The 21,077-nt window shown below is 42.5% G+C and overlaps 2 protein-coding genes across 4 annotated transcripts; both read left to right on the top strand.

The window, feature by feature from the left end:
* The first annotated feature begins 2,685 nt into the window (after positions 1-2,685).
* glyr1 (glyoxylate reductase 1 homolog (Arabidopsis)) lies at positions 2,686-12,688 on the top strand. Of its 3 annotated transcripts, XM_079746523.1 has the most exons (17): positions 2,686-2,748; positions 3,240-3,276; positions 3,406-3,485; positions 3,602-3,740; positions 4,180-4,290; positions 6,459-6,542; positions 7,495-7,548; positions 8,048-8,098; positions 8,229-8,302; positions 8,543-8,642; positions 9,671-9,781; positions 9,890-9,991; positions 10,294-10,456; positions 10,918-11,097; positions 11,185-11,309; positions 11,450-11,559; positions 11,793-12,688. In XM_079746523.1, the coding sequence occupies exons 1-16, from the start codon at positions 2,711-2,713 to the stop codon at positions 11,522-11,524; spliced, it is 1,524 nt and encodes a 507-aa protein (XP_079602649.1). In that variant the 5' UTR covers positions 2,686-2,710; the 3' UTR covers positions 11,525-11,559; positions 11,793-12,688. The 3 variants fall into 3 exon arrangements, with proteins under 3 accessions (XP_079602649.1, XP_079602650.1, XP_079602651.1); XM_079746525.1 differs by having other exon boundaries at positions 2,688-2,748; positions 11,450-12,688; XM_079746524.1 differs by lacking the exon at positions 6,459-6,542 and having other exon boundaries at positions 11,450-12,688.
* A 741-nt stretch (positions 12,689-13,429) lies between these two features.
* Positions 13,430-21,053, top strand: rogdi (rogdi atypical leucine zipper). Its single transcript, XM_079745972.1, has 11 exons — positions 13,430-13,545; positions 14,498-14,569; positions 15,692-15,774; positions 16,057-16,111; positions 16,207-16,287; positions 16,596-16,691; positions 17,832-17,930; positions 18,088-18,201; positions 18,588-18,637; positions 20,072-20,198; positions 20,461-21,053. Exons 1-11 carry the CDS (start codon positions 13,471-13,473, stop codon positions 20,500-20,502), a joined length of 894 nt encoding a protein of 297 aa, XP_079602098.1. The 5' UTR covers positions 13,430-13,470; the 3' UTR covers positions 20,503-21,053.
* Positions 21,054-21,077: the final 24 nt, after the last annotated feature.

Below are 21,077 nucleotides of genomic sequence, written 5' to 3'. Positions count from 1 at the left end.
ATATTTGTGTTTTATCAATCTATTTTTTGAAGGGGGAAACATGCCTTTAAGTATTGCGAAATAGCACTGTTTGATGAAAGATGTTTAAAATAATTACAAAAAAACAAGGCATCAGGTAATACACGCCCATGTTCCACAAGCATTGCAAAGGACTTGGAAAATTGACTACTCATACATACTTTTTTTGTGCATAACATTCTCACATTAGTCTGTGTGGTTGTTAATCTGCCTTCACCTAAGCCTATTTGTCCACTGCAGTATGACCGCTTTATCCTTATCTTTGTAAGTCAAGCTCTTTGCCCCATTATTAACTGCAGTGAGTTTCATGTTTCATTTTATAATGAAACCATTGGATCTCACCATAACAATCAAATTAGATTTAGGGACAGATTAAGATGTGCACTGACAAGTAGGATTTGTACAATTACAGTATATTGGTATCGCATAATATTTGTCATTTATCCAGACTTCTGCTTTTATTTTTATTATATTACTAAATATACTTCCACATTTTGAGGGCACCAGAAACTATATAGCATTGACAACATTTTTAAATAGTAAAACATGTATTCTGTGATGTATTGTAAAGAATATCAAGTATTGCTGTACTTTGAGTCCCTTTGTCATAACTGCAAAGTACATCACTGACAACAATGAAGTGATTAATCATCTTATGGTTCATTATGAACTGAATCAAATATATTGGTGAGCATCTTATGAGGCTGTAGGCTAATCATAATAAAACAAATACATCTGTGGGATGCAAATGCAAAGCTAATATTCTGTAAAAAGTTTATTTTAATATCTCTTTTTGTCCCTTATTTAGACTACTAGATAATGGCAAACAAGACTGCACTTGCATCTTAATTGCACACATCTTCTCTCACTCTCTCCTTAGAGTGCTTTGTGCCAATATAGATACACCAATGCTAAGGAACACAATCAATCCGGTTTTATACACATATGGATGAGCACAAGTTGGATTGAGACTATAAATATGCACTGGGCTTATAGCCGTGGACAACTTGATGAGAATTTCGAAAAAGAACCACAACTCTTTCCCAGCAAAAGCCAGTGATTAACTAATGGACAATAATGTACTGGACACAACTGCGTACTGACTTTAAAGTAATTAGGAACACTCACAGAACAGGCCAATGGTTCTCACGGTTCTACAGCTGAGCAATCGTAAAAAAAATAAAAACAGCTCAATGCATTAGATCGTATCAAACAAGACTTATCTCAGGCTGTCAAAAGATGAGATAATAATTACACTGCAGAGTAATATACCAACTGAAATATTTTTCTCTTGGTTGAAACCGGGAGCTCTGCTGCTGAATACTCTATAACCTCTGCTACAATGAAGAGGTCTTCACCTGCCAACTGATGCCCCTCTCCATAGACCACCTCCCTGAGAGGCACATCCATGATGGCCCTCGCTGGTATGCGGTTGCCCAAGAATCGCCCTTGTAACGACCCTCAAGTCTAGGGGATAGAGGAGGTAACATAAAGCCAACTCAAACAGTACAGTCACTTGATTTCAAAACAAAGGATTTATTGCAACAAAATAATATCAAGCTTGAGATGGGTCTAAGAAGTTATACATCATCAGGGTGACCTTCAAAAACAAGTCTAATTGCCCCAAAGAAAAACAAAAAGATATGTCTAGCTCCCTTGCTCAACAAAAACAGGAAAGAAATGAGGCACCGAGGCCACTCACCCTTACCAGCGTCCCACAGGCTGGCCCAAAGCAACTTCAACACATAAGGCTAAATATGGCAACAGGTAGAAACACCTCATAAAGCAGAACAAGTGACCAAATGCCACAGTGGCAACTAACCAGGCCCAAACACAGCTAACAGTAGGGACACAAAAGTGCCTGTGAAAAGCAGGCATGAGCTTGATGGAGCATCAGAGAGGGTCCAGAGTGAACCGATGAGGCCTTTTAGCAAATGGCTGAGCCCCTGTTGGTTAGCCTCCACCAATCAAACCAGCTGGACTCCAGAACAGCCATATTTGTAGTCCTAAAATAAAGGAAAGGGACAGGAAAGCAGAAACGGTGGAAAACCAGAACCCCACAAATACATGGGAACGTAACACTCCTGATCAGCCTGCACACCTCCCCTTCAAGCTTGTGAATCTGTACTCCCTGTGATGGCAGAGAGTACCAGTAGGCACAACAAAATAACAGTGAAGTAATAAGCATTATCATATGTGATTATTAATATATTATTCTGACATTATCCCTAGAAGTCATGACACCATCCTAAAAGGCAATAATAAATACAGCTAAAGGCTTGAGGGAATGGAGATGGGTGCAAGATCACAAACTTCGGCATTCCTCTCTCCACCTTCTCATGGCTGCAAAGTATACCAATGGACCTATATAGGGTGGCAATATAAGGTGATGAAATGCAATGGAATCAAACCATATTAAATTGTGGAGATATCCACTTGAGTTGAGTTTGATATTACAATCCTACCTGTAACATTACATGACACAACTCCCAACAAGGTATAATTCACCTGTTTCCAATGTTGGACAACCTGACTCTTGATTCCTATAATATCAAGCTAGAGACTGTTAAAATAAGATGGAATACGACCGCAGTCGCCCATTGGCGCATTTCGAGGGCGGAAGTGACGCATGTCGTTACCGTGTCTTCGTCTCTTCCCTGATTCAGTGCGACGTTTTTAGTAAAGGTGCAAGATGGCGACCGTGCATCTGAGAATTGGTGATCTAGTTTGGTGAGATTACATTTATTACACGATCGCTTAGACTCACTAGCCCCAAGTGTATGTGCAATAATTTTTTAAGCGATTCTTATTTTTGGTTAGCGTTAAAGCCGTCGCGTAGCACGGGACCACCACTTGCACGTATCGCTGTTGTGGTTGTGGTCGGTGAACGTTATAAGTAAATCTTTGGTCGCTATCTGAGAGTCCGACTGGTCGCTAACTGTGAACGTTTATGTCATCGCAGCGTTGTCTCTCTGTTTACCTCGGCGTTGTTTAATCCACCGCTGCTTTTTATTATTACTTTGATGTCCATGTGGAGGATTACTTACCCCACAGTTGTTGCGTTTCCTTAACTAGCTAAACGGATGTTGTCTATCGTTAGCTTTCCTCCTAACCCTCGAGTGGCTGGGCTTCCGTGTTTATCCGACAACCACATTATCTAGTAGTTACGTGTGTTGGTCAAGGTGAATAAGTTGAAAGCGTTTTGTGTGTTTTTAATACAGGGGAAAACTTGGACGCTACCCACCATGGCCGGGGAAGGTAAGCAGTTTCCACTTTTATCAGCAGACAAATAGTGGCTGAGTGCGAGCTCGCTTTGATGTGATTACCTGTGTTATTAAACGGTTATTTATTGATCAATGGTGTCAATATCGCATTTGCACACATCAGGTAGTGAGCCCCCCCAAGGATCTGAAGAAGCCCCGAGGAAAGAAGTGCCACTTTGTGAAATTCTTCGGAACAGAAGACCAGTAAGTGTAAAGAAGGGGGTAGGGGTGATCCTTTCTCCCATTTGTTTTTTATATCTAAAATGGATTTCAAAAGTTTTTGCCGATTCCAAACATTTGTGTTTTCTTGATCTTCACAGTGCATGGATCAAAATTGAACAGCTGAAGCCCTACCACCCCCACAAAGAAGAGATGATCAAGATCAACAAAGGCAAACGTTTCCAGCAGGCAGTGGATGCAGTGGAAGACTTCCTGAAGAAGGCCAAAGGAAAGGAACAGGTGAGGAGACCATCGCTCTTACAGAAAGACCAGGAGACGTGTGCTACTAATGTGTCAACATATCTTGCTTTAAAAAAATACCTTTTAATTAATTCAGAGTCAATGCTTGTGAAGTGCTCAATCTACTTACCATTCATTCTTCTTCTAAATATTGTCTTATCAACAAGTTGCGTCACGTCAAAAGTTTTGGTCTGCATATGTTGTGTTAAAAAGAGTCCCAAAAATGACCGTTTAACTGTTGCATGCTAACCTGCGAGTAGCCCTTTGAAAATGACATGAAAAAAACATGGTTGACTCATTTCATTATGATGGAAATATTGTAAAAAGTATATTTTTCAGTCACTTCCTCACCACTTCCTTGCAATACACGTCCAATCCAGTCCAGGGTTATTGTTTTACTCCTGTTAAAACAATCATCTCTGATTCTGCTCCCGGACAGGGCTCTGATGGGAAAGGGGAAACAAAGGGAAAGAAGACTTCTAACAAACCACTTAAAATATTGGAGGAGGACGATGAAGATCTGAGTGCCCTGAGGGACCCGTCTGAGAAGGTTGGTGGGGCGCTGACACACACAGAGAGGTCTTTGGTAATCTCTCATGGGGGGCTCACCAAGTGGCGTTACTTCTGCAAGTTTAGTGTTGCTCTTATGTGGTTTAGAATATGACCTGACCCACACTGGCTTTCTGAACGGTGTATTCGATACAAATGCAGATCTTGCATCACTCATGGGCCTTCGGAAATGTAGTTGATTGTGAGGCGTACACGTAAATCAAACACCGGTGTAAACGATTACTACCTGCCCCATGGTGTGCAGTGTCTTGGCGTTGATTTTGTAGTTTCAATGGATGCGGCACATGGTGTACCCATGTCTTTACTCCCATGTCTTAACGTTTATAGTTCAGTTCTCAGGTACTCTCCAAGGCATAAACATCTCACTTTACTCTAGTATTACTTTCGATCTGTTAAATCATGAAACAATTTAGCTGGCCATGACATTGGCTGAGAGCTTGGTGCCCAGTCCATCTCACAGCACTTTTTAGCAAAATAGGCAATCCAACAGATAAGGTTTGCTCCGGCAACCGTGCTACGATTTTACCAGCTAGGTCTTTCCCATAACACACCCAGTCCAGGTCATCCCTCTTCTTGCTGCTGAGGAACTATCTCCCCCTATGTTCATTGCTTAAATTGAAACTTGGGAGCTTGTCTTTTTCACTTTGGTTTTAATACATTGCACTCAGTTGGTTATTTCAGCTCTAAGGTATACCAAGTTACTTTGGTGTGTACCATGGATGTGTAATTAGAACATTGTGTATCTGCGGAATATTCAGATTGACTTTGCATTAGTCTAGCTGTTGTTTTATTGGCTGTGTTTCAAGCAAAGATATATAAGCAGAAGATAACTATAGTAACTAAGTTATCTGAGGGCGCACTCACACTAGGCCATCTGTACCGTGCCCAAGTCCGTTTGACACCTCTGCGCCCCTAAAGTCTAGATCGTTTGGCTAGTGTACAGTTCGTAAGTACAGTTCACAGTGTAAGTACAGTTCAATTCCGTGACCTGAGCACACTTCGGAGAGGTGTGCTCAGGCCACGGTACAGATGCTAATGAGCCGACACGCACACATGCACGGCTACGGAACCTGAGCTGGTTGACGTATAGTCCATGCGACCCTTCTACCCCATTGAACAATAAACATGGTGGTTCAAAAGCGGGTTCACGTTGGTGCGATAGTTGAGTTTTTGATCAAAAGTCCCCCGTTCGTCATGGCGCAGGTTTTCTTGGTTCACTGGAGAAGGCAGGGCTGCGCATGGAGTCTAGACCTCATTAGAGTAATTTGCATACTCCCGAATGTTTTGATTTATTTATGAATGAAGTCATCCGCATGCAAACAAGCTTAACTATTTACAAGTGCAAAAACGCCAACATATTCTTTATTTGCTGATCTTTCAACGTCTTTGTTTAATACAATTGCATCACCTTCTCTCACATGATCAGCTGCTCGCGGATTTCACTTTCTCTCCAGCTCATGATCATATCGCTGCGTTGTCTCTGTGGAGACAGCGTCGCAACACCTCTACCCAAGCCCCCCCCCCCCCGGAACCGCGGCGCCGTCGCATTTAGAACAGAATGAGACCCAATCAACCGCCAATGTGTGCAGGGTCCTCGGGGAGTGTAAACATGTGGACCGTGCCGTAAAAAAAGGGTTTCATAAAACGGCCTATTTGGCAGTATAAAAACGCACAGTGAGAGAGGGCGGTATCTGAGTAGCTCCAAATAAGCAACAAAGTCAGTAAAGTGTCAATTGTGTTCTTTGTGTTGTTCTACTAAGCAGTGGACGCTTGGTGATGATGTATTACGACGTGATGACGTATGTACAAGAGGCCCAGTTGAGATTGCCTAGTGTGAGCACAGGCCAGCGCGGATATTTTGCTTGTCCAAAAGTGAACTCTTGGCAGATGAAAATATGTCAAACCTTTGTCAGTCCACTCCCCTTCTCCTGGTCCTTAAAAATGATTATGTGAACACTAACACGGTGCTTCAAAGTGCAATCGATTTACAACCCTCTTTTTTAGCACTCGGGTTGAATAGACTTGTGTTTTTGTCAAGACCAATCAATCCCTGCCCCAACGAGAAACATCCCTGAACTCCTGTTGCGGCCATAGGTCTCACGGTGTGCCTTTTTGATCCAGAGGTCAATGTGTGTTTCTCCCTTAAAGGACTTAACTGACTCTGACCCAGAGTCCTCCACAGCTGAGAGGCTGGGCACAGGAGCCGTCTCAGGATTCAAATGGAAAAGCAGTGTAGGTGAAACCCCCCCCCCCCTTCCCACCAACGCCCTGCTTGCCTTGCTCCTGTTCTCCGTTGACTTTACACTTTGGCTTTACCCTAATCCACTGGGATACTTGCACCCTTTTTCCTTTCCAACTCGTCTGCTCTTTTCTGTTCCTGACAACAGGAACGTAAGGAGGCTATACAGACGTTGGTCACCATTCTGAAGTGTGTCACCGTGGGTTTTCTGTGTGACTAATCAGAGGGTTTTAATAATTTATTTCAGGAGGGATATAGGGAATACATTTGGCCTGGTTTGGCATGTCAACGGTGCAATTGAATTGTAACCCAAACTTGGCGCAGCTTGGGTGTTTTGCCAGCTTTTCCTCATTGACATTGATAAACGGGTTTGTCGGTTGTCACGTTGTTTGATTTCCCTTAAAATATAACCCATCACCTTCAATACGTGGCCAACCCTGGTGTCTACTCTTGGTTTGTTTGGGTCTTGACCACATGTTTGTATGTCCTATCGGCTCCAACATGTGTCATGGGCAACATGTTATCATAGGTAGCCTAGCTGCCCAAACTATGCAAAACACCCCATTGAAAATAAACACATATCTGCTGTGATTCGTATGGGTGTACGCGCGACACCCCAGTGTACCGCTTCTGTTTTTCCCCAGGCATTCTTGAAGCACCGCAAGGGTTTTCAAGCCATGTCTAAAGTTGCATTGTAGTGCGGTGATGTGCCTTTTTGTCCGTCAAGTTCCCAACTTACTTTCCCCAGCTTCAGCCCACCCTATTCTGACATTCGATGTACCCTGTTGTAAAAGGCTGCATGATTTGAAGTTACTTTTTCATTCAGGTTTGACGTAAGATAATACCCTTATTATTCCTGAACATAGGTTTATATATATTTGATGCGAGTGGGGTTAATGCTTGCCCTGTGAGACGTCTTTTTAATTCTAACTCTGTTATTTTTAGCCTGTGAAGGATGACCCACATTTCCACCACTTCCTCCTGAGCCAGTCTGAGAAGGTAAGACAAACAGGTTTTTTTTGTTTTACACGTCTTCTTTTCACTTTCCTCTCTGGTCCTGTTAACTGGGATTTGAAGCATCAATATCAGTTTGGAGTTTCCCCATGCTATAGCCAATGAAATCAAACAGATCACATCAAAACTCACTCAACTTTGAACAATCCAATTTAAATGATGTACATTTTACTCCTAATCTGTGATTTCCTGGTTATGATGACCAAGTTACAATATAAAGATAATAAGCTTTCTGTTCAGTCTAACATCCAGACATATTTATCTCCTTTTATATTCACATATGCTTGGCTTCATCAAAGCTTGTTCATGAGCATTCATGGTTCATTCAAATCCGTGAGCGAATTAACAAGATACCCAAGAGTTTCTAGTGTGAAAGTGTCTGTGTATCCTCTGAACACATGATTCAACAGCCATTCCCTCTTCTGTGTCTACGGGTTGTTTCCCTCTGCAAGCCTTTTCATCCAAACTTCCCCATTTCCTCCAGCCTGCGTCTTCAATGGAACCTATCAGCAAGCGTCTGAAAATTATTGAAGAGGTAAAGAAATTACGTTTTTTCTTTCAACGTATCACGAAAGGGAAGAATGACCATCTTTAAGTGTCTTGCTCAATGAAGGGATAATAAGTTGCGGTCATACTTACGGAGCATGACACTGGTGTTTGTCCAGGACACCAGCTCCACATCCATCCAGGCAGCAGACAGCACCGCCATCAATGGAAGCATCACACCTACAGATAAACGGTATTAATACTCTCTTTGCAAACCAAAAGCATCTTATTTCATTTTCAATGTCCATGCTGGAAAAAAGGTTTTGACTTTTGCATGTCATCCTTTGGATTACTGTTTTAGCGTCTTGATCCAGAAATAAATCAAATCAAATGTCAAAGATGCCATGATTAATCATGACACGTGTTCAGTGGAAGGGAAGGCCGTGTTGCTGATGCAGCCGCTGGCTTTTCCTTGTGACGTTCTTCTCTCCAGGATAGGTTTCCTAGGGCTGGGGCTGATGGGAAGCGGCATCGTCTCCAACTTGTTAAAGATGGGCCACGTGGTCACTGTGTGGAACCGCACCGCAGAAAAGGTCAGTCTGCTGCTGCCTCCCGTAGGAGGCACAGGACCTTTTAATTACCCCAGTCACATCTCAGCTCACGACTTGTTCGTCGTGAGCTGAGCCCCTGCAAACCAAAGGCTGCTGCCTCCCATAGGAGGCAGCAGCCTTTGGTTTGCAAGGGCTTAGCTCACGACGAACAAGTCCGACATACAAAACAGGAACAGACCCATAATAAGTATAATTAATGAGAGGAAGATGTGAATGTGGTTGTTGAAGGGTCTATGGTTTTGTTATGGAGGAAGATGTGACTGCTTATTAAAGGGTTTATTGTATTGTTATAGAGGGGGATGTGAATGGTTATTAAAGGGTCTATGGTATTGTTATAGATGAAGCTGTGACTGGGGTAATTAAAGGGTCTGTGTTATAGAGGAAGCTGTGACTGGGGTAATTAAAGGGTCTATGTTGTTATAGATGAAGCTGTGACTGGGGTAATTAAAGGGTCTGTGTTATAGAGGAAGCTGTGACTGGGGTAATTAAAGGGTCTGTGTTATAGAGGAAGCTGTGACTGGGGTAATTAAAGGGTCTGTGTTGTTATAGAGGAAGCTGTGACTGGGGTAATTAAAGGGTCTGTGTTATAGAGGAAGCTGTGACTGGGGTAATTAAAGGGTCTGTGTTATAGAGGAAGCTGTGACTGGGGTAATTAAAGGGTCTGTTGTTACAGAGGAAGCTGTGACTGGGGTAATTAAAGGGTCTGGGTTATAGAGGAAGCTGTGACTGGGGTAATTAAAGGGTCTGTTGTTACAATGGAAGCTGTGACTGGGGTAATTAAAGGGTCTGGGTTATAGAGGAAGCTGTGACTGGGGTAATTAAAGGGTCTGTTGTTACAGAGGAAGCTGTGACTGGGGTAATTAAAGGGTCTGGGTTATAGAGGAAGCTGTGACTGGGGTTATCAAAGGGCTTGGGTTATTGTTATGAAGGATCGTGTGACTCCACCTACCTATACCCGTGTCTGTTTGGTCAACACCAGTGCTAACGCCCGCCCCCTCTTGGGTTACCAGTGTGACCTGTTCATCCAGGAGGGGGCCAGGCTAGGGCGCACCCCCGCCGAGGTCGTCTCCATGTGCGACATCACGTTCTCCTGTGTTTCCGACCCAAAGGCGGCCAAGGACGTAAGCATCACCTATGAACATGAGGGCTGACATGAAGGCCAGCATTTGACACGGACCGCTTGTTACAGGTTCAAAGGATAATGTAAAACTGTTCTCCCTTGGTTCTAGCTGGTCCTGGGCCCGAGCGGAGTCCTGCAGGGGATAAGACCTGGGAAGTGCTACGTAGAGATGTCCACGGTAGACCCCGAGACCATTGCAGAACTCTCGCAGGTACACGCAAAAAAACAAACGGTTCAAGTCTTAAAATCGTTTCGGTGTTCCATCTAAATGTATTCTCTATTGCACGCTCTCCTTCAGCCCGTACTTGTACGACCCAATAGCTGACTTGTATTCGGATCATCCTCTGTAATGTTGATCACTAAAAAAACAGCTCAAGGGGGCGTCTCATAAAATTGTTTCAGTTTTCGATCTACTTTTCTAAATGTATTTTCTATTGCACGCTCTGCCTTAGCACGTACTTGTGCACGACCCCCCCCCCCGCCCCCCTAGCTGACATGTGCTCCTCTGTACAGTCGATCACCACCCGGGGCGGGCGCTTCCTGGAGGCCCCCGTGGCGGGCAGCCAGCAGCTGTCCAACGACGGCATGCTGGTCATCCTGGCGGCCGGCGACCGCAGCGTGTACGAGGACTGCAGCAGCTGCTTCCAGGCCATGGGCAAGAGCTCCTTCTTTCTGGGTATGCTCATGTCCCGTGTTGTAAAGACCTTTTACCTGCTGATCAACGGTTTCATTGTCGTGTGACGACCCAATTACAATAGTGGATGACGTCTGGTTGATTGGAGCGCCATGGGCCTTCCAGTCCCATCTCCAGACATACGTTTGTCTTCTTTGTTAGTCGTCTATGCTTGGCTTCGTCAAAACATTAAATGAGAAAAAGAGAATGATGAAAGATCTACGACCAACTTCTGGTCACCTAAGTTTGTTCTCTGGCCAAATAATTCAACAGGTATTCCCTCAATCAGTTGCAGGGTATTTGTGATTGCAATGATAACACAACATGAATCATTAATCAATCCAAAATTAATTTAATTATTAATGTAATTAATTTAAAGGAACTTAATTAAAAAAAGCGTTGCCAACTTGAGTTGCCAACCAACCTAACCCCTATTAATTGTAATCAATTGTATTTGAATTCAGGTGAAGCGGGCAATGCAGCAAAGATGATGCTCATCCTGAACATGGTGCAGGGCAGCTTCATGGCCACAATCGCTGAAGGCCTGACTTTGGCCCAGGCCACCGGCCAATCACAACAGACCCTACTGGACATCCTCTGCCAGGGACAGATGGCCAGCACCTTTGTGGATCAGAAATGCCAAAGTAGGTCCTCATAAAATACCACTAATAAAACAATAGTCGACCCCTATTACACATGTTGACTAACTCGCTCCCCTTTGCATTTTGAAGACATCCTGCAGGGCAACTTCAAGCCCGACTACTATTTGAAACACATTCAGAAGGACCTCCGGTTGGCCATCTCCATGGGGGACATGGCCAACCACCCGACCCCAATGGCGGCAGCCGCCAACGAGGTGAGTCCTGTGCTTCTTTCTCTCCCTGCACCTGTCCAACTGTGTGTGTCCGTGAATGGATGAACACCGGTGACGTAACCGTTGAACTCACCGCTGCAAAGCCTTACACCTGCTGCTGTTTGTTTTCCCCTGCTTTTTAGGTGTACAAAAGGGCAAAGGCACTGGACCAATCAGACAACGACATGTCCGCAGTCTACAGGGCCTACATTCACTAGGCTGACGTGTGACCTGTGGGAACCCCCACACACTCGTATGTCCTGGATTTCCATAGTTTTTGTAGTTGTTTTTTTGTTTTCATTTAAAAATTGCCTGGCACCTGTTTTTTTTTTTTTTGTTTTCATTGCCCACAAGCTGGAGGGAGGGAGAGGGCGAGAGAGAGAGGGAGGGAGGGAGCTCTTATGCCACAGGCTGTATTTGTTTTTGTGTATTGCACTGATGAAATTGTCCCACACAAATGTTTGGTCATTTTTCCCCCACTTCTAGGGCAGCTGTCTGATCCTGATTCTGATTCTAGCTCGCATATGTAATCCTGTTTCTCTTCAACCAGAAAAGCTAAAACCCCTTGTTGTGATCAGCAGGGTGTTAAAGAAAGACAGAATAAACAGCTCTCTTAGGTGGTGAGGGTGCACAAAGGATAACCATGAAATCATCTCTAATTTAAACATGCATATTGGCTAGGCTAACTCTGAACTTTAGTTGTTGTTTTTTTACGCCTAGGATAATGTGAGAAGCTGACGAGAACACGCCCAGAACATTGCCTTAATATTGTAACCCTGAAGTCGTTCGATATGTCTTTTATTTATTTATTTCTAACAAGGTTGTTCTGCATCTCTTCTACATATTTGATAAAAACCTGTGCTTTAAAGTTGTACGATTTCCCTGACCAGATCAATGACGGTGGCAGATTTGTTTAAACGCCTTAAATGCAGTAATACTTTATTTTGTGAAGCTGATTATTATTATTTTTCCTGAATATGAAATCTTTTAACAGTTGGAGTGTTTGTATTCTGTTACTTTTAAACTTTTTGGAATATAATTATGTTTTCTTTAGTGAGTGAATTTAAGATAGGTTTGCATAAGTTGTCTCTTGGTCAGTCAGTTTAGTAAATATCTTTAATTCTCACCACATAGAAACAATGAAACAGAGTGTGGGTTTGTCAGGTTAATGTTTGAATGCATCGGTTTTTACACTAACCTGACAAAGGATAGCAATGGGAAATCATAGAGCCAGCTGGCAATTTTACTGTGCATTAGTATAATGACCATAAAAATAAGTTTCTTTCCCCATATCTCCAATTTGAAAAAAAAAAGTTTCCTCATTACCACACTTTTCTTATGTAACTGAGTTTCTGAAAAAGTGTCATGTAAATATCACTTCATGATGGGGGGGGGGGGGGGGGGGGGATAAAATGGAGATAAAATGGACACACTCTGGAGTCTATAGATTTTTCAGTTCACTTTGAATTGGTTTATCAATGTCTGGCTTATATTGAAATTACGATTAAATTAATTGGTCCCATGAGAGGCTGGAGCCGGGTGAAACTATAGCTTTAGTAATATTTATAATTTCTGTACATGAAAATCAGTTTGTCTTCATTAAATCCTCTCCTAATTGATGACGTTTGGCCTTTATCTGTCATTTTTATGTGGAAACCAAGTGAGTTTTTAGTAACCTGTGCTGAACAAACTACACAAATGATCATATAGAGCTACTGTACAGACTGTTAATTTATTCATTGAACAACGGATTGGATTAGAACACCAAGGCTTGTTAATGACCCTCGCACAAAGTTGGGTTTGGAATATTATTTCTTCCTTCCCTCATAGCTTGTTAAATCCAATAAACTTGGATGAACACTGGACACTGCTACATTCATAAGGGTTCGAACAAACGCACCTCTATGCTGCGGTTTGTCAACAACGCATCTTGTGTGCAACAATGTGACTCAATGAACGTGTTATTATATAGTCCATACCTGTCCCGGTACGCCTAGTGGCCGTGCATTGCACACGTGGGCGGAGGAGATCAATCTGACCAATGGCCTTTCTCACGGAGGATTAGTGGGCGGGGCATACGTTGACCAGCGTCTCAGCGTCAGCAGCACAACACGGCCAGGAGAAGGAGAACCGCAGCGACGCATTCTGCCTCTCTTTAGTAAACATGTTAAACCCTCAGAGGTCACTGTCCGAACTGCCCAAGATGTCTGCTGCCAACCAGGTGGAGCGAGCAGTGATGGTAAGATGCCCTGTCTGCAACGTTGCACACTGTTATTTAGCTGCCTTGCTAGCGGGTTAGCTGACAGACTGACATAGCTGCAATTCATTATTTTACTTAGTCAGAATTCACATATTTTGATATTGTTGTTCAGCATGTAAAGCAATCAGGGGAATAATGTATATATGGCCGTGCAAAGAAAGCGTCACTGCATGTTACGTTTATGCGGTCGTGGAAGCCTTTATTATTATTATCTGGCCATTCTAGCGTTCATCCACCATAGTTGGAATTTGTATAAGATACACACTTTGCTGCCTGACTGGAAATAGTTGGCGTTATATACTTTTCAAACATCTAATATAGTAGGATTGTGTACATTGTGCCCACGGTTTTGAAGGCTCCCCTGCCCATGGGATTACGTTATAATAAGAACTGCCCCCTATGGGTCGTTGTGATGCTTATAGCGGGACAATCTAATCAAGGTTTCTGTCATGGGATTGGCATATCTAATTCACGTGGGTTCCATTTACTAAGGGTAATGGCCGGAGTTAAAGAGTGAACGAATGGTTAATCTCTGCGCCTGTGGAGTGTCTGGTTAGCGTTTGAGAAGTTATGTTTGTAACTAAGGGTGCACTGCAATTGACATGGGTTTAGAAGTATGCAATGCAAATTGTACGGAGCATAACTTTACACCCAACAAGAAGGGTAAACATCGGTGTAGCAGACGTGCGTTTTTTTCCAAGCATATATTTTAATGATTGTCCTTCTTAGTTGATGTGCTTTTTAACTTTGTGAAGAGAATTTAGTGACCTTGTCTATGTGCTATATAAATAACTTGCCATGCCTTACATTATTACCATTTTAAATTAAAATTACACATTTTTGACACACCATGGGCAAGCACACACTGTTCTGTTTATAGTGGGAACCAATAATTAGAAGTAATATGTTTTCTCCCTTATTCTGTCTGCAGGAGGAGGAATTCAACTGGCTACTGAAGGAAGAGGTACACTCTGTACTTAAGCAGCTACAGGATATCCTCAAGGTACATATATACTTGTGCAAACTAGTTTTCAATTGGTTTACTTAAAATACATCTGAAGGTGGCGTGGAAGCGCATCTGGGCATATGTAAAACTGCACCCAAAATGAAATGCAAAAAAGATTGTGTTAAGTGGTATTGACGAGTAAAATGTGACAACATCACCCTATAACTGTCGCACAGCAATACCTTATCAAGGGCATTTGACCTAAATGCACACAAGCACCCACCTGGAACTATTTGAAAGAAAATGGTGTTTACATTTGAGCTGCAGTATTTGTTAAACGTCTCAGTACCAAAACAATGACAGGGGTGGGAGGTTAAGTGGGGTATAGGTTGAAATACTCACTACAAGGAACAACGTGAAGAGCTATTACCCAGAGTGCGTCCACATTTTATTGGAAAAATTGTTGCATTAAGTTATCAACTTGAGTGAAATCCTCAGTACTATGTATCTAGGCTGAAGGCAGATTACCAAGAGACTTCTGGTTTAAACTTCCTGTGCAGTATTTCAGTTCTCTCTTGTGTAATAAGAGGCCTGTTGCAAGCCTTTTCCACATGCCTGTCAGAAGTTCAGGGTTATTGTCATTTCAAACCCTAGAAATGGAATACATTGATACAAGCGTCTAGCCTAAAGATACAGGTTTTATAAAGGTCAGGCTCGGTAGCCTTTTATACATTGAAGTGAAATCGTAGTTTTAATACATGAATACGACTGCTTTATTGTTTGTCATCTTAATGGTTTTGCATAGCGCTGTATGTAACCTTGAGGTGTACATCATGCGTGTGTAGTCCTGGTTCATCTTGTATTAACCCCTGGTTACCCTTCACAAAACCCTTAATAGATGTAAACGGACTGCAATCATAAAGCATCTTTCTGACCTCCAAACTTTTTACAATAAACGCCTCGCATTCGCCCACTAATACACACATTCATCCACTGACGGCGGTGTCAGCTGTGCCAGGCCACAGCCAGCTCGTCGGGAACAGTTAGGGTTAGGTGCCTTGCTCAGGGACACCTCATCACATGGCTAGGAGGAGCTGGGGCCCAAACCAGCAACCTGGTCTCCGTGTTATTTTCACCTACACGTATTAAGCTGTATTGTTCCTCCTCCGTTGTTTCTAGGAGGCGTCCAGGCGCTTCTCCATGCCAACGACAGGCCTTGACGGCCAGGTCAAACAGGAGAACTTTATCCTCGGCAGCACAACGTAAGATCCCCATAATGTGCAGTTGGATGAATGCTTTACTTTTTTACAACTTGGATCTTAAGATTGAAGAGCTATAACTTCAGTCTCATTTGTTGGAAATGCCATAGCAGTCCATCAGCTGTGAGTAAGTGAAATGCTCTGAGACTATATTTTCTTTATATTCTGCGCTCTTTCTTTTCAAGTTATCAAATCTTACACACAGCACATTTTAATAATCGTACCTACTGCAGTTTTGTTGCTTTACCGAGTAAATCAAAGTACCGCTGTCCACCTTTCCCGCAGAATGGACCAGGTGAAAGGGGTGCTCACTCTTCAAGGAGAGGCTCTTACACAAGCGGTAAGTGACTTCAACTGGAGTGTGAGGGCCTGGTCAAACATGCGCACCACCTTAAGCCGAGGGTCTTCTTATTTATTGATATGTTTGTGTTATAGGACATAAACCTGAAAGTGTCCAAAAGTAGCCAAGTTCTCCATTTTCAATTTCGGGACGACAAGCAGTGGAAACTGCAGCAGGTATGTTTGACGTGATTTAGTGTTGTTTACGCTTAACTAACACCCTGTCAGCTTATTTATGTAGGAAAGATAGCAATATTTATTGACGAAGACTACATGGGTAAGTATATGTACTGAGGGCCAAAATCTGTGCCTATTTAAAGTGTTCATGAGATAGTCGTGCGCTATGGTAAAAATGTTGAAAAGGTGATCAGAAAAAACTCCTGGAGATTCATTTTTAACATAAGATAAGATAAAACCAAAAGGCTGTGGTCAGGGTCGGAGTATGATAATAATAATAATAATAATAATTCTTGTCTGTGGTGCAGATCCAAGATGCCAGAAACCACGTGAACCAAGCACTGCAGCTGCTGAGTAGCAGAGACGAGAGCTACCACTTTAAAACCGGCGCTGAAGTCAACAAGGTCGGTTGTCCAGATCAGATCGCCCACACCCCGATCACCCTAATGCTAAAGACCTGAACTTGAACTTCCACTGTTCTTTAAAATGAACTGGGTATATCTGTGGCCTTTTCACCTTCATCTTTCCAGCGAGGGGCCTGCACTTTTCTACATACATGAACACGTATACGTATACATTATACTTGTACGCGTATAATACACACTTATACATATGTATTCTTCTCAACATGTTCTTACTCTGCCTTTTAAACTCTAAATCTATGTCACACAAGTGCTTACTTGCTGTATATACATGTGTGTGTATAGATAGATTTGGATGGATAGCTCAACTGACCACGTCCGGTAAGGGAGATGCTTATTTTTTATCTTTATATAACCCAAGCTAGTCAGGGCTTGAGCAAGTAATCTTGCTCAACAACACTTTCACTAGTACATGGAGGACTTGAGGACCAAACCGGCAATCTTTTGGTCGCGAGACAACGTACTCTACAACGTTCTAATCTTATACTCGTATATCGTTAGCCTTAAGCTTATACCGCCGTTATCAGTAGCCTTAGGCTAATACTGCTGGTATCAGTAGCCTTAAGATAATACCGCCCCTGCACTGGTAGCCTAGAATTAGTGGTGTAAATGTAAACAGTGACTACCGATGACGGTCTGGGAGGAAGAAGTTTGTCTGTTTTTTTAATGGTGTAAATTCTTGCTGTTGTTGTGTGGACGTGCCGTGGGTCTTGCATTTTAGGCATGATTGGCTGAAGAACTTATTATTACACTTTTGCCAGCGGTATAGTTTATTTACTTATTGTTTGCACCTTAGAGTTGCACTTTCTATTCCTGCAATTTGCTGCTGTAACGTCCGCATTCTCATCACATGAGTAATCATATATCACGCATAACCAGTTGGGTCAGCATGTGTACACTAACACCTCTTCTGCTGCCGCTCCTTGTCCTTATAGCTCATGGATGCGGTGTGAACAGATGTGTCTCTTTGTGTGTGTGTGTGTGTGTGTGTATGCATGTGTCTGTGAGAGTGTGTGTCATGCATGTATAAAAAAAAAAGAAGGAAACTTCCTGTGATTGACACTTAACTCCGACAGGTCCAGCATGTGTACACTAAGGCATCATCTGCCGCTGTCCTTATAGCTCATGGATGCGGTGATGCTGCAGCTGGCGCGAGCACGCAACCGCCTCACCACCCCGGCCACCATGACGCTACCTGAGCTAGCGACCAGCGGCCTGATGGTAAAACAGAATAAAGCTCCGGCTCAAAACAATGTCATGTTTTGTTTTCCTCAAAAAATTAACGTGCTGTGGCGTCTCTCTCTCTCTCTCTCTCTCACTCACTCACTCACTCACTCACTCACTCTCTGTGTCTCTTTCTTTCTTTCTTTCTCACTAGAAAATGTTCTCGCCTCCGATGCCTGGGGACGTCATGGTGAATTTCTACATCAACCTCAGCAAGCTGTGTCTCGCTGTGTACCAGCTCCATGTGCTGCAGCCAAACACGACCAAGGCAAGGCACTGGATCCACACTCACTTGGCTCATGTCGTCAATCCATCAGACGTATTGATCCTTCCTGTTGTCTTTTCTACTGTTGTATACAGACCCACGTTAGAAGTGGAGAGATTCTTAAAGGGGCAGAGAACCAAACATGACTTATTTATTTGTTTATTTATTGCGTGGTAATATGTCTGCCATTTTGCCACTGCTACTTAAATAATAAAAGCAAAGTGTCAATTCTTCTGTGTTCCGTTGAAGGGACAACAACGACAGTACTATCTTAAGAACAAACAATACAATTGCTTTTGTTCTCACCCAGGGAGATAACTAGCCCACTCTCCTTCCTAGAACTCCCAAAACTGTTTATTTGATAGTATTAAAATTCTCCTCTTTTTCAGAATTTCAAGCCAGCCGGAAGCTCAGTGTTGCACAATCCTGGGTCCACATTGTAAGTGTTCTTTTATTTAATAAAGATCATAGTGGTGTGTAACACGACATGATCCTTCGACCGCGTCCCGTTTCAAATAGCCGGATGGGATATCTTTAGACCTGAACCAGACCTCTGACTAGAGCGAGAACTATGTCTGGATTTCCATGGGTTGAACCTGAAAAATGTTCATGCCAGTTGGACTGTCGACCTCTGGTTGGTTGGTCGATTTATCATTTATTGTTGGTAGGAAGATCGCTTAATCTATTATCAGATCTTATTGTTATATCTGAAGTCCAGTGACTTCCTCCAAACAGCATTTACCTGTTATCTAGGCTACCAAGTACAGTAGAGTGCACTTTGGCCGGTTAAGTTAATCTAGAGATAACGTGCAGAAAAAATCGATATAAGAAAAATCGATAATAGAAAAATCTATATATAATCAGTGGACCCAGGTTTTATTTGGTTGACAACAGCCCTAAATGCCAGGCTTCAAAGCAATCATTTATCGCACCCTGAAATTGTGAACACTCAGGGAATACCCGAGCTGTCAGCTATTTCAGGGCTTTTGTTGGTTAAAGACTCACTGGCTACTGTTCATTTGCACCACATCTTCATGGAAAGGCTGGCTCCGGGAGAATAGTTGAAGCATCTGGCATTCGTAGTTTGCTGTGTTTTTTTTACTGAAAATGACATTAGTATTATAATAGTATATTACCATACCCTTAAAGTGCAGCTATTCAGTTACAATACATTACATTACAAAACAATGTGTTGTTCGGTCCTCGCTGCTGTTCTGCTCGACCTGCAGGGTGCGAGTTACCATCTGCAATGGAAAGTCTAGCTTCTTAGAGAGCTTCTTGAAACCGGCCATAGGGCTGGCACAAAAACTATTTACCATTAGTATTTATTCATTAAGCAGATATTCTTCTGCATCCTGCCAGGTATTTTGCTTAAGGGGATGCCTACAGGTTAGAAGGGACATTTGAGTTTGAATCCAGTACCACACTAAATGTTTCCAAGTCTAGGTTCAGGGTTTTACTAAAGCTTGAGTCTGCATTATCTCCAAATACTTGCAGACGCTTATTTCAACTATCAGTTGACCGGCGACGTGGTGTGGTCGCAGAAACATTGTACTATTTATAGAATTTCTTAGTTCATGCAAGTATTTGTGTTCTGGGCAAAGAGGCGTGATTAGATACGGCTTATAACACGGAGCGGCTAATTTGTGGCATTTTGTAACACACAACCTGTTTAACCCCTCCTGCTGCTTATAAAAATACAGCTGTTTCTCGTGTACCCTAAAATAGTCAGATCATAAATAACGGAGCGGATGTTTCATTAGTGCAGGGTCAACCTGTCCTTCTCCTGGGGGTCTCACTGAGCATCACCCACTCCTTGACGGCCGTGGCCTGTTCAGCCCCCCTAACCTAACAAACATGATCTGTGTTCCAGCGAATTGAACAACAACCGCTTCGAGGTGAGCCACGTCCACAAGGTGGAGTGCGTGGTGCCCTGGCTCAACGACACGCTGGTCTTCTTCACCATCTCCCTGCAACTCTGCCAGCAGCTCAAGGACAAAGTGAGTACCACAACGTTTATACCTTAAGTCTACGATAAGGCTTGACTATGTCTTGTAGCAGGCTAATCTCCCACTCCTTGGCTTTAGTGGAAAATGTTCTTTTCGGTTACTGGATTTGTAAAGTAAAGATGAGCCTGTGTAAAGTGAATTCTGTGTTTATAGCCAATCCTGGTAAGCAAGTCAGGAGATAGAAATGCTTAGAAATTGAACTTTTCCTATAACTTTACATTTGTTCACTAATTTATAATTCTCCACACTTCAGATATCCGTGTTCTCCAGTCTCTGGAACTACAGACCCTTTTAACCTCCAGTGCAAAATAAATTATATAATATACAGTATAATATATTATATACATATATATATATAATATACATGGAAAACAGAATTGATGTATTGGAAATGCCACATATATATAGTCAATGTGTTTTGAGGTCTTGTTCTTCAGCTGCAAATGGAGTCAGCTCAAAACCTGTGTCAGTATTGACCATTGTCAATTTATCAGTGACCGTTGCTTGTCCCCTGTCGTCACCCCCTCTTGAAGTGCTATGATTTGAATGAATCTTGCATATGTGCGTGGTCTATGGGGAGAAGAAAGCTGGTTTGTGTTTCTGCCTAACTTAACTGTAAGACAACCCACTTTGTTTTATTTTGCTGTTCTAGTATTAAGACAAAGCAAAGCCCTGACCTAAATAAGCTAATTGAAGGTAAATGTGTCGTAAATATTTATGCAATCATTCCAGTTTGTTTTGTGTATACATTTTGTATTTATTTGTCGTTACTTGTCTTGAGGATTAGCTGTGAAACTAGTCATTTTGTGAAAATATAAATGATATATATATATATATATACACGCTATAAATTATTAATCCATTGTCTGT

This window comes from Pollachius pollachius (genome assembly GCF_949987615.1).
Source record: "Pollachius pollachius genome assembly, chromosome: 11".
In the NCBI taxonomy this organism is placed as follows: Eukaryota; Metazoa; Chordata; class Actinopteri; order Gadiformes; family Gadidae; genus Pollachius; species Pollachius pollachius.
This window is presented reverse-complemented; position numbering and strand designations above follow the sequence as displayed.